This window comes from Poecilia mexicana, unplaced genomic scaffold (assembly GCF_051168715.1).
Source record: "Poecilia mexicana isolate PSO_F unplaced genomic scaffold, ASM5116871v1 scaffold_10, whole genome shotgun sequence".
Lineage (NCBI taxonomy): Eukaryota > Metazoa > Chordata > Actinopteri > Cyprinodontiformes > Poeciliidae > Poecilia > Poecilia mexicana.
In genome coordinates, this window is record NW_028263379.1 from 19830796 (window position 1) to 19845137 (window position 14342).

The window sequence follows — 14342 nt, forward strand, 5'->3', positions numbered from 1 at the left end:
CTAAGAGAAGCTAGCTACTGAACATACGCTGAAATTGAGAAAAGTGCTCATAAATCCAGACGTTTTAATCCGTGAGTGCTGATGGATCCTCGCAGACGTTATTTGTACACCCCATTCCATGTGTAATTAAGCGAACTTGTGCGTGTAAATTGCGCAGTTAGTTCATTCTAACTGCACAAACTTCCAATGTTCTCGCTAGAAGAACTTATTTCTAAGTGTGTCGTATACAAAGCGCCAGCGAGCATTTATGTGCAAAATCAGACATCAACAATGTCCACCATTTACATCAATCGCAAACAACTACTGTCTTTTTATTTTATTTTTTTAAACAGAGAATGATCTGCAACCATTTTTTTTCAGCTAATGGTAAGAATGCAGCCTGGAGAATACATTTGATTATTTTACATATCCTACAAGGTTGAAAGTAAGAGCTTAAAGTGGATATTTAAGGTTCTTGGCGTTGTAGGCTCTTTTTCCTTGAAATCTATGTTTCGGTTGCAAATAGCCTTTGTATAATTAATTATTCTGAATCCCTGGTCCTAAAAGATTTTCATAGTGATGTAAAACAAATTGTTCATATAATCCTTTTCATATACAAAGTGAATATTTCAGTTATCCTACAAGGCTGAACATGCCATCTGGCAAAATATGTGTCCCCTTCCAAAATACATGAATAGCTATTTGAGTACATGATCAAGGAATCATCTAGAAGTTCCAAGACAAAGGGCTCTTGATTTTACCTGAGCTAGATGAAAAATAATTTTAAAAAAGCTACAGAACTAGCATCTATATCAAAAACTTAAAAAACAGGAAGTCATTCTGAAAAAAAAAGACAAATTTCTCGACATGTAGATAATGCTTGAGAATCAACAAGCTTCAGAAATAATTGCTCTCCTTTTAAAAGGGATTTTATTTTACAAGAGGGAGTGACGGCAAGAAGTTGATGTCATTTGCCTCCACACAAGTCCAAACCAAGAACTTGTGGAACTCAGGACCATCACCAAGTCCTGGTGAGACGTCCTGTAGGTCTGGTAGTGGCTGAGGAGCTTCAACTTGAAAGAAGCAGGTGAGAGCCACTGCAGAAGCTGGAGTTACAACCTCCACACTGAGGTTTCTTGTTGGTAGTTTCCACCCGACCCAAAACTTCATAAGGTCACTCAGCACATCTGACGTCACTGTGGAAGAGAAATACACCGGTCAACCCACAAAAAATTATATTAGAGTAGAGCTTTCAAAAATATATGAAGTAACAATTTTCTCATAAGATTCTTTTTTTTTTTTTAACAAATCCTGTTCAGAGCTCTTAGATAATCAAGCAATCATTACATCAGCAATGCTTACAGGTGACAAATATAAGACAGATCAAGTTGTCACACTAGTGCTGGACTTAAAGGGTCTTGTAACAAAAGTGAAATCCCTGTAGTCTTTTCCTCTCATAGTTTAGAATGTTAATAGGATTTCTTTATATACTGTGAAATGTAAACAATGTATGAATTATCTTTTACCAGGTTCCTGCATTTATGTTTTTCTTCCCTTAGTCTGAGCTGGGCTACACTGTTTATTTCAAACATTCACTTTCATCTCCTTTTCCTGTGCTGTTTTGAAAAGCAAAAGCAGAGGAGAGAAGTGAGGAGGGAGAGAAACACGACCAGTTGGCAAAACAGTAAGGTCCAGCTCACACTGACATGAAATGAAACAAATACACATCAATGTGCTAAACATAAAAATATATCCTGTTACTGTAGTAACTAGGGCTTTTTATGAGAAGATAACTGATTTAAAACGGGAATAAAATATAAAGACCATTTATTGCCGGTCTTTTTTTGAGAAAATGTTCTCAAAGATCCAGTGAAGGTGCAATTTTATTTTTATTTTTTTTCCAATGTATTAATTTCTTCCTCCTTGTTGCTGTCACAGTTTGGTTGTGGCTGTGGATCACTATCTACATGAAATAGAAACATATTTCATGTCAGTAATGTCACTTATGTAAAATCACTTTGTGTATATTAGACGTGTGATTTAATTGATTTAATCAGTGATTCTTGAGAATAGGGACAAAATGGGTTTTAATTTTCCCATACTTTTTTTTTGTTATTTCTCAACCTTATGTATGCAAATATGACAAATAATGTTTAGGAAAAGTAAAGATGCTAAGGTACAGGCTCCCAGTTCCAACATTTTTAAAAAAAAATTACATTTTTAATCGACCTGACCTAGAACATTGTCATCACCATCTGACAAAAATAAATAAAAAATCATTTTTAATGACCCAATTAGTGATATTTTACTCATTTTACAGATAAATGCTTCTCAAGAAACAAAAGAAATATTATTTAAAACCAAAAACAACAAAAAGGCCACCTGACGGAGTTGACAGTGTATGACGGAGTTGACACAGAACTGAAGGTGGTGACAAACTAGTGAATAAAATGAAAAACTTGATACATGTGAAGTAATGCAATTCATGTAAAATACATTAAAATGAATTAATTGCACATTTAAGTGAGATTTGACAACAATTTCACTGAAAGAGTCAGAAAAACTCTGATGGAGTTGACAAAAAGCCAAACTACCTCAATTTATATGATGTTATTCTGAAGGAGGCCATATTGTAGCTCATCAGGTCCATAAAATCTTTACAACATACCAAAATTAAGCTTTTATTTCACAAAATTTAATCAAAGTTTCAGGTCCATAAAATCTTTTACAACATACCAATTTACAAAACTTTCATCAAAGTTTTGTAAATTGTCAGTTATGGTGTTGACACATCATGGTTGTGACAAACAACTTAGGAATAAAACAGAAGAAAAAACTAAAGAATAACATAAACTAACCATAGCTAACTAGCGCTCTTAGCAAAGAAAGAGAAAGGAAGAGATCATGGGGTCCTCAAAAATTCTGGTGCCCCCCAATAATGCCTGATTTTTTTTTTTTTTTTTTTTTTTTTTTTTTTTTTTTTTTACATTCTTTTCATTTCTGACGGTGTTGACAAAAACTAGGGACACATTTCAATGGAGTTGGAAAATATATAAAAATGATTTTTAATTTAATTTATGGATACCTCTATAATTATGTATATGACTACTTATACTTAATTGTCACAATATATAATTTTAGTATTTCTTTAATTATTTTAAACTATTATAATGTATTGAGTTCTGCTCCTGGACAAGGGCTTTTACAGGCATCATCCACCAACTACAATGTTTAAAATAAAATAATAAAAAAAGAAAGAAATCAGCAAATACCTGGAAAATATACATTGTTGTGCTCACATGACCCAGGTTAGTTGAGTCAGATATTTGAAAAAAAATATATTTTGTGTATATTTTATTCAAATGTTGTGCTTTATCCATACGGCCTGTTTTGTCCCTATTCTCAAGAATCACCGTAATACATTGCTATAATAATTTATCATTTAATGTCCACAAATTTATAATTAATAATATGCAAGGGCTGTTATTACTAAGGCTTGTGCAGACAGACTCTAACAGTTACCTTATTCACAAGAAATTCAGCTACATGGAAAGGCATTAGCCTGACGTAAAATAGCACGAAGAAGCGCTAGCGTAGCTTGTGTTGATAGTTGCACAAATAAACCAATTGACATTAATAATTAAAAAAAAAAAGACTTCTCGTAACATCTAAATGTTAAGTCAGCTATTTTACTCACCTACATGAACTAGGAGATCCCTGGCAAGAGGACCATATCTACTGGGTAGAGGAAGCCATATTGTAGAGCTAAATGAATAGGCTCACTGTTCAGAACTGCATGCTACCATATAAACACATGTATGGATAAAGTCCACTAAAGGTCAAAGTCCGATATTCTATGTCGAAGTTAATTTGTAAGACAAAGATATTTAAAACACTGAACAGCTTTTTGAACGGGCATCTTGCTTTTAAAACCGATGTGCTGTGAGGTTTTAACCAGGAGATGGCGCCTTTACTCCTGACTCCTTCGTCGCTTCTGCATTTACAGCAGGTGCTTTAAACAGCAGCAAATAGACGACGGAGGGGCTAAATGCCCCTCAGAAAGCGTTGATGTTGTCAAGCCCCGACTTACTGACCCTGTGTCCTTGTTAAACTCAGCAGCTGAAATCTCTAAATTAGAGATCAAATCAGTGAGAGTATCTTGAGTCCACTGTAACAAATATGGCTGACAAACCATCTGCTCTGTTCCAACCCCATTTCAAATCAGTTTTTGCAGACAGCAACAAGAAAAGCTCAAATTAATTTTTATTTTATTAGAATTTTTATTTTGTTTATTATTATTATTATTATTATTATTATTATTATTATTATTATTATTATAAAGTCACAACAAATGTTGCAATTCGGCAAAAACCTAATAAAAGAAATGAACAACTGCTCTCCTTAAAAACCTCAAGCACAGCTAAATTTGCCAAAGTAACTCAGCTATTGAGTCATGTTTATTGTAGTCTTATGACCTGAATGGCTCACCACTAAGGGCGCTGTCTCAAGTCGAATGTGTTACACTATGTGTTTCCCACAAGCTCATATGATTGTACACATTAATCTCACCGTCTTCATCCGAGTCACTTGATTTTGCCTCTGTCCTCCAGGACGATGGTTTTGCTGACTCACTGCAGCTGGCGACATCACCAGTCAACTCAAGCTCTAAGACAAAAACTATTTGCCATGTGTGTTTCAGTGTGAAACGACAGGAGAAAACAGCCAAAGATATATTTAGCTGTTTTTAACACCTTTTAGTTACATTTAATTTAAAGTGACTGCTGCCTTAACAATCCATGGTCTTTTAGTTGACTCCTTATTGTGGGAGTAAAGAATGGACTCCTGTAGGATAAGTGCTGCATATTGTTTTGAATTAACCTTTGTTTTGTCAATGAATTCCCAACATATAAAATCTTTAAAAAAAAAAAGTGACAATTGGTTTGCAGCATTAGTTTGCTTATTGTACAAATTCAGTAACCAGATATATATGTATATTTTTGCTGTGGAAACAGAGCACTGGAGGCTGCTTTCATAATGTTTGTTTCTTAACTTATTTGCATAGTACACAGAAAACTCAGAAGGACCAGCACTCATTTTGTAAGTGCTCTTGGGAGTAAGTAGCTGGAGGCATTTTGAATGTGTGGGTGTTATTTATTTATTTATTGATTGATTTATTTAAGTGTTTTACTTCTGTGGATTTGCTGCTCTTACAGCCAAAAAACATCAAGCTTTGAGTGTGAATATTTAGTGGGAGATTAGAAGTGAACGTAATCAGTGAAGTGCTTTCTCTGCCATTTGTTGAAGCCACACCCGTGACCCCATCAGGGAGCCTTCACTAGTATGCCCATGTTTGGTACATATACATGGTTGTTGCCATAGAAACCATTCCCCAAATAGCTGTAGCCATGGAAACACCTTTCCTGTCTCCATCAGGGAGCAAAAAGGAAAATGCAGCCTTTTTTTTTTTTTTTTTTCAGCAGTTCTGTTAACATGAACTCTTGAACCTTCTTTATCATGCTCTTTGCTCTCTGGATGAAAAATGAAAGTCAAAACTGTAAGGGAGACTTAACTGTCTTAATATCATGGAGTATTACATATTGGATGAAGCTTCAGGCTAAAGAAAATCCTGAAGAGTGATTACTACTTGTTTTTTTCACTGGTGGAAAGCAAATAAATCTGCTAGGTGCCACAGATTCAACTTACCTACAAGAAGCTACTAAGCTGTATGCTGGAGTGGATGACTAATTAAAAATATTGATTATCAAGCTTTCATTTCTCTCAAGACCATCATGAGTAATGGCTCTATGATTTGATTTACTATTTCCTTCAAACCTTCCCACTGAGACCCTATAAATCTATTTAGCCACTCTATTAAATTACTGTACGTCTGGAAGCTTCGTTTTCATACGCGACTGTTTGGACCATCTGCGACGAGGCTTTCGGAAAGGAGAGGCTGAGCTGTGTGGGTCATTGTGTGCGTGTCTCATCTTTGCAGGGACATATCCTTTCTGACTGCTTGTTAGTCCACAAAAGGAAGTGTGACATGAAAGTGTGTGATAGAAGAGTGCAGCCCGAAGACAGATTTGACAGTTTGTCAGCCTCGCTCATCAAAAATAATATGAACTCTTTCTCTATTCAACTCATCCATTTCTTTCTCCTCCACTAGACCTAAATAGAAAAACAAAAGCATTCCTTCTAAAAGTCTGTCTAATATTTCATTGTGTTTTTCAGAATGATATTCTTATAAACTACACTTGGAGAAACCACAGAACTATAAGACACACACACAGCAGTACAAAACATTCTTATACGTAAACGTCCCCAAAGCAACGAATCCGAATGTACGCTTAGGAAAGAAAATTTTATTTGTGATTTTTAAACCAAACACATTACCACTGTATCCATTTAGGTAAAATAAAAAGTCTGAAAAAATAAATGAAATAAATGAAATTCACTACTTTTCACTGTTACAGTTGATGAGAAGGTGTACAAAAAAAAGGTTTCACAACATATCTCTGCTGGTCCATTCAGGACAGCACACTGCCACCATAGTTCACCACCAAACATTGGGAGAGAATGACAGCATGAACACTCACTAAACACAAGAATATACTAACATATAGTCTTTTTTTTTCACAGGATTTTTTTCTTCCATTTTTTTTATAATGGGAGTGAAAGGGAAGTGATAGCTCTTCATAGAATCATACATATTTCAGTTACAATAATACAGAGTTAAATCGTCATGTCAAAGCCAGAGACAGAGTGATTTTTTTTTTGTTTGCTTTTTTAAGCTTTTTTTATTTTTTTTTTTTATTTTTTATTTTTTTTGCTTTGCTTTGCTTGTCTTGAAACGCAAAACCACTGTTGGGAAAAAGAGAGAAAATGAACTTGCAAGTTGAAAGGTATCACACTATATCATTTACATATACCTAAAGAAGGTTAGTGGATGCCGTAAAACATCTGTGGAGTGTGAACATTGTGGCACATGGATGCTTGGGAGCGACAGCAGTACATACAGATATTTCCTGTGCGATTAATGAAGAAAAAAAAATAATGATACAAAAGAATAAAATCAGAGCAATCTATCTATCTATATATATATTTCTCTATATAGTGTTTGTTTCCGTAGAGCAGTACATGCAGCAGCCACTTAATGGAGTGACGTCATACTGAGCCGCAAAAACTTTTGGGACGTGGCAACAAGTTACAGGCAACGGGAGGGTAATCAACAGAAGCAGGTCTTGAGGCACATCAGTGCCCCTTTTTCAAAAACTGTCTGCGAGAAGGTTGGTGGGATAAAGCTCAGGGAACAAATCCCTGTGTGCCCAATATTTCTCAAGTTTCAATAGCTACTGTTCAATCTATGAGAAGTCTACGGTACATTTACAGCGTACATAGAAGCTAGTATGTGACTTAATGTTCCTAAACAATCAAGATGGTGAATTTTTTTTTCCCTTAATCGCTCCTTATTTTATCACATTTCTCTACAGTCGCTGTAATCGGCCCTATCCCACCATACCTCCTTGTGTGATTATCTACAAACAGGAAATGAACCACATACCGTAGTATACACAAGTTAAAAAGCACTGAACCATTTTGCACTTCAGAAGCACCTGACACGGGTTCAGGGTGCAAAGCCCTGTTTGGTTCTCCCTGGGCCTCGTCCGCATTACTCCATGCTGTTCTCAGCACACCACAATGTTCAGAGCAGGCCGTCAGAGCAAGGGGTCGAGTGGGTGTCTGAGGACAACAGTGAGGTGGGCGCATAAAGCATAAAGCAATTAAAGCTATGAAGAAAAACAAACACGGGTATTATTGAATCTCTTTAAAGAACAAAAAAAAAGACATTTCACACATTTTACATGAGAAGCAGTCGACATGATGGGCAATGAGCAAAATGACAAAAAAAAGTGATTTTCAGTAAAATTTGGTTTTTTTGTGGTAGCTGGGAACAAATACAAGCAGGTGATCATCTGTAAACTCAAGGTGTCAGGTAAGGATTGGTTGCTACCAAACATTCAAAGCAGAAAGCGTTTAGCTGTTGCTGCAAAAAGGAGGAGAAAAAGTGATATCAAAATTTCTCCAAATACTCTGTAAGGTATCTTCAGAGTCCACCATAAAAAGCCACCTCAGCTGCACTCAACCCTCTGTGATGCTCGGGAGAACGTGAGACATCTCCCCATTATCTCCCCATTTTCTCTCCACATCTTCCAGTGGTCTCTGTCCTCCTCAGTTGGGACTCTTGCAGAAGATAAAGCTCTTTGTGCGCTCTCCAAGCAAAGATAGAGCTGTTGCAAATGGTTCTTCTTCCATCCTGAGAGAGTTGATGCGCGTCTGCACTCTCAGACGTGAGCGTGCAGGACAAAGAACTTGCAGTGTCCAGTTTTCAGCCAGTCTGTTCTCTCATATTTTTTTCTCTCACTCGTTTTTCCCAGGCCTCAGGTGCTTCCTGTGTCAATTGTCTCATGGGTAATAAGTTGCTGTTTGCACGTTTGGATGTGTTAGCGTGCGCGCGCGTGTGGTTTCATTGAGATTTAAGGGAACACTGTTGGTAGTTACCAGTGAATCTGCAGCAGTGCCAGTTTAGCCTTTAGTTTCAGTGACTCTTGTTTGTGCTATTTACAAGTAGAGTGTGTCCAGCTCCAGACTGCATGCATCTGTGTCAATCTTTTCACATTTTCCTCTTTTATTTTTTTCCCTGGCTGGCACAGCTTTATGTTGTTTTTGTTCAATGTACTGGTCTCTTCGATTAGAGAATTCTTTACACATTGTCGTCGGGGAGGGGATAAGACAGAGGTGCCAACGTGCCCAGTGGGTTATAGGAGAAAAGAAGAACAACACAAGGACAGGAATTGTACTTCCATTTTCCAAAAAAGATCATAAAAGCAGACTCAGGGTGCATAGGCACATTGGGGCATGGAGAGGAAGAAACAATCATTTTCTTTCTTTATTTTTTTAATCATTAATTGTATAAAGGCAAGATAAGTAACTTACATCAGTATTTAACTGAAGATAAACTATATCTTGGTAAGGCCAGAATCATAACAGAAAAAAAAGCTTTGAAACTTTTTCAGCAATAATGAATAATGGTAAAAAATATTCTCTTTTCACCCAGTGAACTTTGGTTGGTACCTCTGTTTTAACAGCACCCTTTTCTTCTTCGCCATTTTATGCATTTTCTGCTCTCCGTTTTACTCGTCGCCGTCATCCTTGCCTTTATCCTTCTTGTCTTTCTTCTCCTTTTCCTTCTTCTTCTTCTTCTTTTTCTTGGCCTCCTCCTTTTTCCCGAAGGTGATGAAGTCGCTCTTGTCGTCCTCTCCTCCCTGGTTCTGTCTGATGGAAATTATGGCTGGGGAGCCAGGAATGATGAATGCTTCTGGAGGAACCTCTCCGGGCTTCAGGTGCTGTGGGGGCGCTCCGGGACCACCAGGGCCGTAGCGAAAGTGCCAGCTGTTGCTGTCTACACCGGCGCCCATAGGTGGGGAAACCTCTCCTCCTTCACCTTCTAAAAGAGAAACACAGAGAGATTAAAGATTAGTTTCAAATCTCTAACAAAATCAAAGACTTGACATACATAAATTCTTCCAACTTTTATGACTGAATGACATGTTTGATTGCAAGTCCCTCTATTTATGTTGTTTTACAAATTCAGCACAGCCTCTTGCTATTTTTAAATAAGTAACCAGCTTCTCATGTCACTACATTTTTTATTTCTTCCTTGAACTGAACACAAGTTAAATCTTGCCGCCTTGCCACATATGCAATGTAAGAGACAATCTCAGTGGGTCATCATTTAATCATATGCTGCAAGTGAAATGAAAGTCAAAGGAGAAAAAGGCATGACACATTCATAAAATCAAAGTCAACTCAATACAACTCTAATTAAAAATCACTGATTTTCACAATCTACTGTTTGTGGAGTAGATTTACCAAAACTTCTCCTTATTGGTAAATGAAAGACTCAAAGAAGTCCTTTAACTCTTCGTATTTCTGCCTTGGTTATTCTTCTTAGCAAACAAATTTTACCTATAATTTATCTTGTTAAATTATAAAAAAAAACAGGGCCACAGGAATAATATGTCTTATCTCTTCAAGTAAATACCTAAAAAACACTCACAAAACCTAAACATGGACGTATATAAAAAAAACAAAAAAACTGAAAAGACTAAAGTGAACAAAGAGGTACTGTATCATTTTTAGTCACATAAAAGACTTATCAGTATTTAGAGTGAAAATACCATGACCAAAACTCAGTGTGTTTCAGCATAGAGAGTGTTAGGAAACAACATGCAGCCATTTTGCTTTACTCCGCAAAGCAATGACCTACTTGCCATCGTTTCCTCACATACACTCTTTGCTTCTCTGATTCCTTTCCTGAGCTGTTACCAAAGGGGAGATTAACTGAGGACAGATCCAGCCAAGCTGAAAAAAAAAATCATGTCTGGTAAAAGACAACCGGCCTCCTGCACTGCTCAGAGTACACAAGGATCTGAATTTTATTTTTCCTTTATCCTTACTTATAATAAGAAGATTTGCTATACAAGTGAAACAAACATTTAAAAGATGTTTTTTTTTTATGAACTGGAGATACACTTTGTGCATTGATTTTATCAAAAACAGAACAGAAAAAACAGATTCTTAACTTTTATATACTGAGACAGAAACAGAGAAAAAGTTCCAATTTGACTCCCTCACTAGGCATATTCTCAAATTGAACAAAATAAAATAAATAAATAAATAAATAAATAAATAAATAAATAAATAAATAAAAGCATAGACCAAACAGATCAAGCCCAAAAGGAATAAATGAGAGCACCTAATAATAAAATACTGGTGAATTGTTTCTCTAAAGCGTCCATTTTGTTGGTTCTAAAATAATACCTGTCCAACTCAAAGTGAAAACTTGATGAGACAGTGGTGCCTGTGTGCAACCTCGCACTAATAAACTTAATTACACCCCAGAGAGAGATGAGTCACGATGAAAGCAGACAGATGGAGCACGTAAGGCAGACCAGAGTAACACTGCATTGTTTTATTCCCATTTAAATAAGTAAGGACAAATCTGACAACATTCTGAATATAGTGATATGTATTGTTGTTTATGTGCATCATTTTATCAACAAGCATAAAAGATTGCCTTCCTTTTAGGTTTATTCAATTTATTTCTACCTCTCCTGATGGTAATAAAATCCCCTCGTCCAGCAATGTTCCAAAGAAAAGCACCTTCCTTTTTCTTGGAGTGTGAGAATGTGTGCGGAACCCCTCCCTTTCCTTCTACCTCTTATTTTCCCTGACCTTTTATCTAATCCGGCGTGAAAAACATTGTAAACCAACACCCGTCCCTCTGAGTAATTGATGCGACTCTTAATTATATCTATCAGCGTTAGTGATAACGTTAATATGATCTCGTATTAAACTGCTTGCCCGTCAGCCACAACCATCAAGTACATTAGAGACACTGACAGTAACGTATTTTGTAGTTGTAAGGGTTACTTCTTTCTGTACATATGCTGTCTGAACATTTTAACCCCTGCTGCCTAAAGAGCTGTAAAGCCCCACTGCATTACAGCCTGTGATGTTTTCTGCATGTTCACCCTCTTAAGATTTTACTTCTGAAGTCATCAGTCCAGCTTTTTCTTGTGTCAATGTCCCTTTATTCTCTTTGTGCCTCCAGTGGGTTTTCACAGCCACTCAAATCACCCAAGCTCCATTTTGCCACATCTACTTTATTCATCCGCTTGTCTTGCCCTACCATCAGCCAGTTGGACAGTTGCACAAAGGAGTGCAGCGCAGTGTTACATAACGTCCTAAGGAGGAGGAGGAAGAAGAGGAAGAGGGGCCATGAGGAGCATAGACGCAGATAAAAATGGTGATGCCTAGCACAAAACTAAAGCATAGCAGAGAAGAGGAAAAAAAGAAGATCTCTGGGATGTGATTCTTCACATATCAATCCTGCAGAGAGACCACACCTCTTTTTAGAGGGTATATTTTAACCAGCTGTGCAGTGCATGAGTATATTCAAAGAACAAAAATATGACGTTGCTATCATCTCAATCACATGTTGTTGCATTTTACTTTATGGCACAGGGTTTAACATGTATTCTCAAATCTGAACAGAAAAAAAAATAAAAAGAAGAGATGTGACTGATGGCAAAACATCTTCATGTCTGGTGCTAAGGCTAAACGTGTGTGTAGAATATTAGGTGTGTTCCTAGTTAGGTTTCTTGTTAGTTTCATCGTAATAACATTATATTGCCCATGTAGCCCATATAGCAAATGGTTGATGCAAACTTTAAAAGTATAGATACTGTTCTGAAATTCTGCATCTCCATGCAGGTTTGAAAGCGTGTGCGTCTGCATACATCTCAACATTGTTGCAGCGACAAAAACGTAGTGTAAAAAAAAGGATTTATACCTTAGTGACATGAAGGAGGTGAGAACTGGCAAGAAATTTAAAGGCGATGGCAGCAGAGAACGGAATAAAAGCTAAAAATAGGAAGCAGATGGGCTGAAAGAAATCAAAAGTAGTGAAATATCCCAGATTGTTTTTCTTCTCTGCCTCACCTTTCTGAATGAGCCAAAAGGTTTCAGTGGCTGACAGAATACTGCAGCCCAGACGTATCCATAATTAAATTCAAATTTACTCCTTCTTTATATTCACAAAACATCTATGGTGAGTTTAAATGTAAAAAAAATACTGCAATAATGGACAGTCCATAAATTTAATGGCTCAGATAGTTCAAGCCTCTGAAAGTGCACAATGCAGCATGATTTTTGTCTCAGTTTCTGCTCGTCATTTGGACAGTTTCTGCCGTTACCACCAATGAAAACCTCCTGTCTCTGCACCAGTGGTTATGGTGAATGTGTCGCTGTGTGTGTGTATGTGTGTGTGTGTGATGCTCCAGGATGATATGGGAAAAAGTGAACCTGCATCCATATCTGCAGTACACCACCACCACCCCAGTGAAAGTAGGTCACTCTACTTCTACTAACTCCTCTTCCTCTTTCAACAACTTTCACCCCAAATTAAAGTGGCAATTTTTTTTAAAGACCACTCTAGCTTGTTTATCTCTCTACTCTTTCTCGTCCATTTGCTCATTCGGTCTCGTCTTTCGTGTTGCGCTCGTTTATCATTCCTCACGTATCCCCGTCTTGGAGATCTTCTTTTGCACTGTGCCATATGTTTGCACCCCATCTTATACACACCCACCACTATTTCCTCCCACTCCTGTCAATATCAGGGGCCATGAATGGTTGCCACGGAAACAATGTCTTCCTGTGAAGCAGTAGGACATCGGTAGGAGCCATGGTGACAGTGCTTATGCTGATGGAGAATAATGCTCGAAGCTTTCTCTCACTCCCTCTCACCACTGTCTGGTCTAACCACACTCCCCTAGCAACAGCAGCCTCATTCAGCCTCCCCTCTTTATTGCCGACTGTGTCTCAGTCAATCAGTGTGATCTAGTCACTGTCACTCCTTCTCAAACCCTCCATTACTTATTCAATATTGCTTAAAGTGTTCTTTATTTTATATCATTTGCCTTGCAAGTCATCCGTTTAACCCCCCCACCCACCCCTCTCTTCCTTGTCTCTTCCAATCTCGCAATGGAAGTTTTTCTATTTTTATTTCAGTTCGACACAAAAACCCACACGTCAGTTTGTTTCAGCAGCAGATTTGTGAATCGGAGGGACAGACAAGGTGATGACACACAAGGAGTGATGAGCAGATAGGAAGGGCGACTTGAACACAAGCCCAGCCCTGGTTTCCCTAATGTGGCTGTGTTAATCTGGGCGTGGGCTCTGTGCACCATCTGTCACAACAGGAGCAGCACAAAGCAGGCAGACAAAACACTTGGACTCACAGGCGGTCAAATATAGGGACATGCATGTGAAACACAAGGCATTGAGTGCAGATTCAAAATCAGAAGAGCGAAAAACATGGGCGTTGTCAACTGCCTAAGTCTCATGGTGAAGAGACGCCACCCCGCCAGAACTGCAACCCTCCTGAAACAACGGCTTCAAAGAAATAAAAACCTTAAAGAGAAGAGACTACCTGGTAAACAGCGGGATTTAGCTATAAATAGCACTGTAACTGTGGAGGTTCAGAAAAACTCAACACATCCACTTTCCAGATACGATGAAAGAGAACTGAGATGAACTTCAGTAGATCATCAGAAGAGCAGAGCTAGAATTTTGTATTTCTTATTACTATCACTACGAACCCTGGAGCCTTGTTGGTCGCACCCTAAAATTTTATATGAAAAATAATGTAACCTCCAGTTATTTCCATTCATAGCACGGCCAACAACGAGATAAAGAGGAGGCAGGCAGCCCTTGGGTTAAAATGGGCTTACCGCGTGTGC

General features: G+C 37.6%; 1 protein-coding gene across 3 annotated transcripts in view; it reads right to left on the reverse strand.

Annotated features, from left to right (window-relative positions):
• Positions 1-6321: 6321 nt before the first annotated feature.
• LOC106930596 (protocadherin alpha-C2-like) overlaps positions 6322-14342 on the reverse strand; it is a 36434-nt gene continuing 28413 nt past the window's right edge. For all 3 annotated transcript variants that reach the window (XM_088009581.1, XM_088009580.1, XM_015008241.2), the window contains exon 4: positions 6322-9484. In XM_088009581.1, coding sequence (XP_087865707.1) covers positions 9171-9484 — 314 coding nt within the window. In that variant the 3' untranslated portion in view covers positions 6322-9170. The remainder of the gene's footprint in view (positions 9485-14342) is intronic.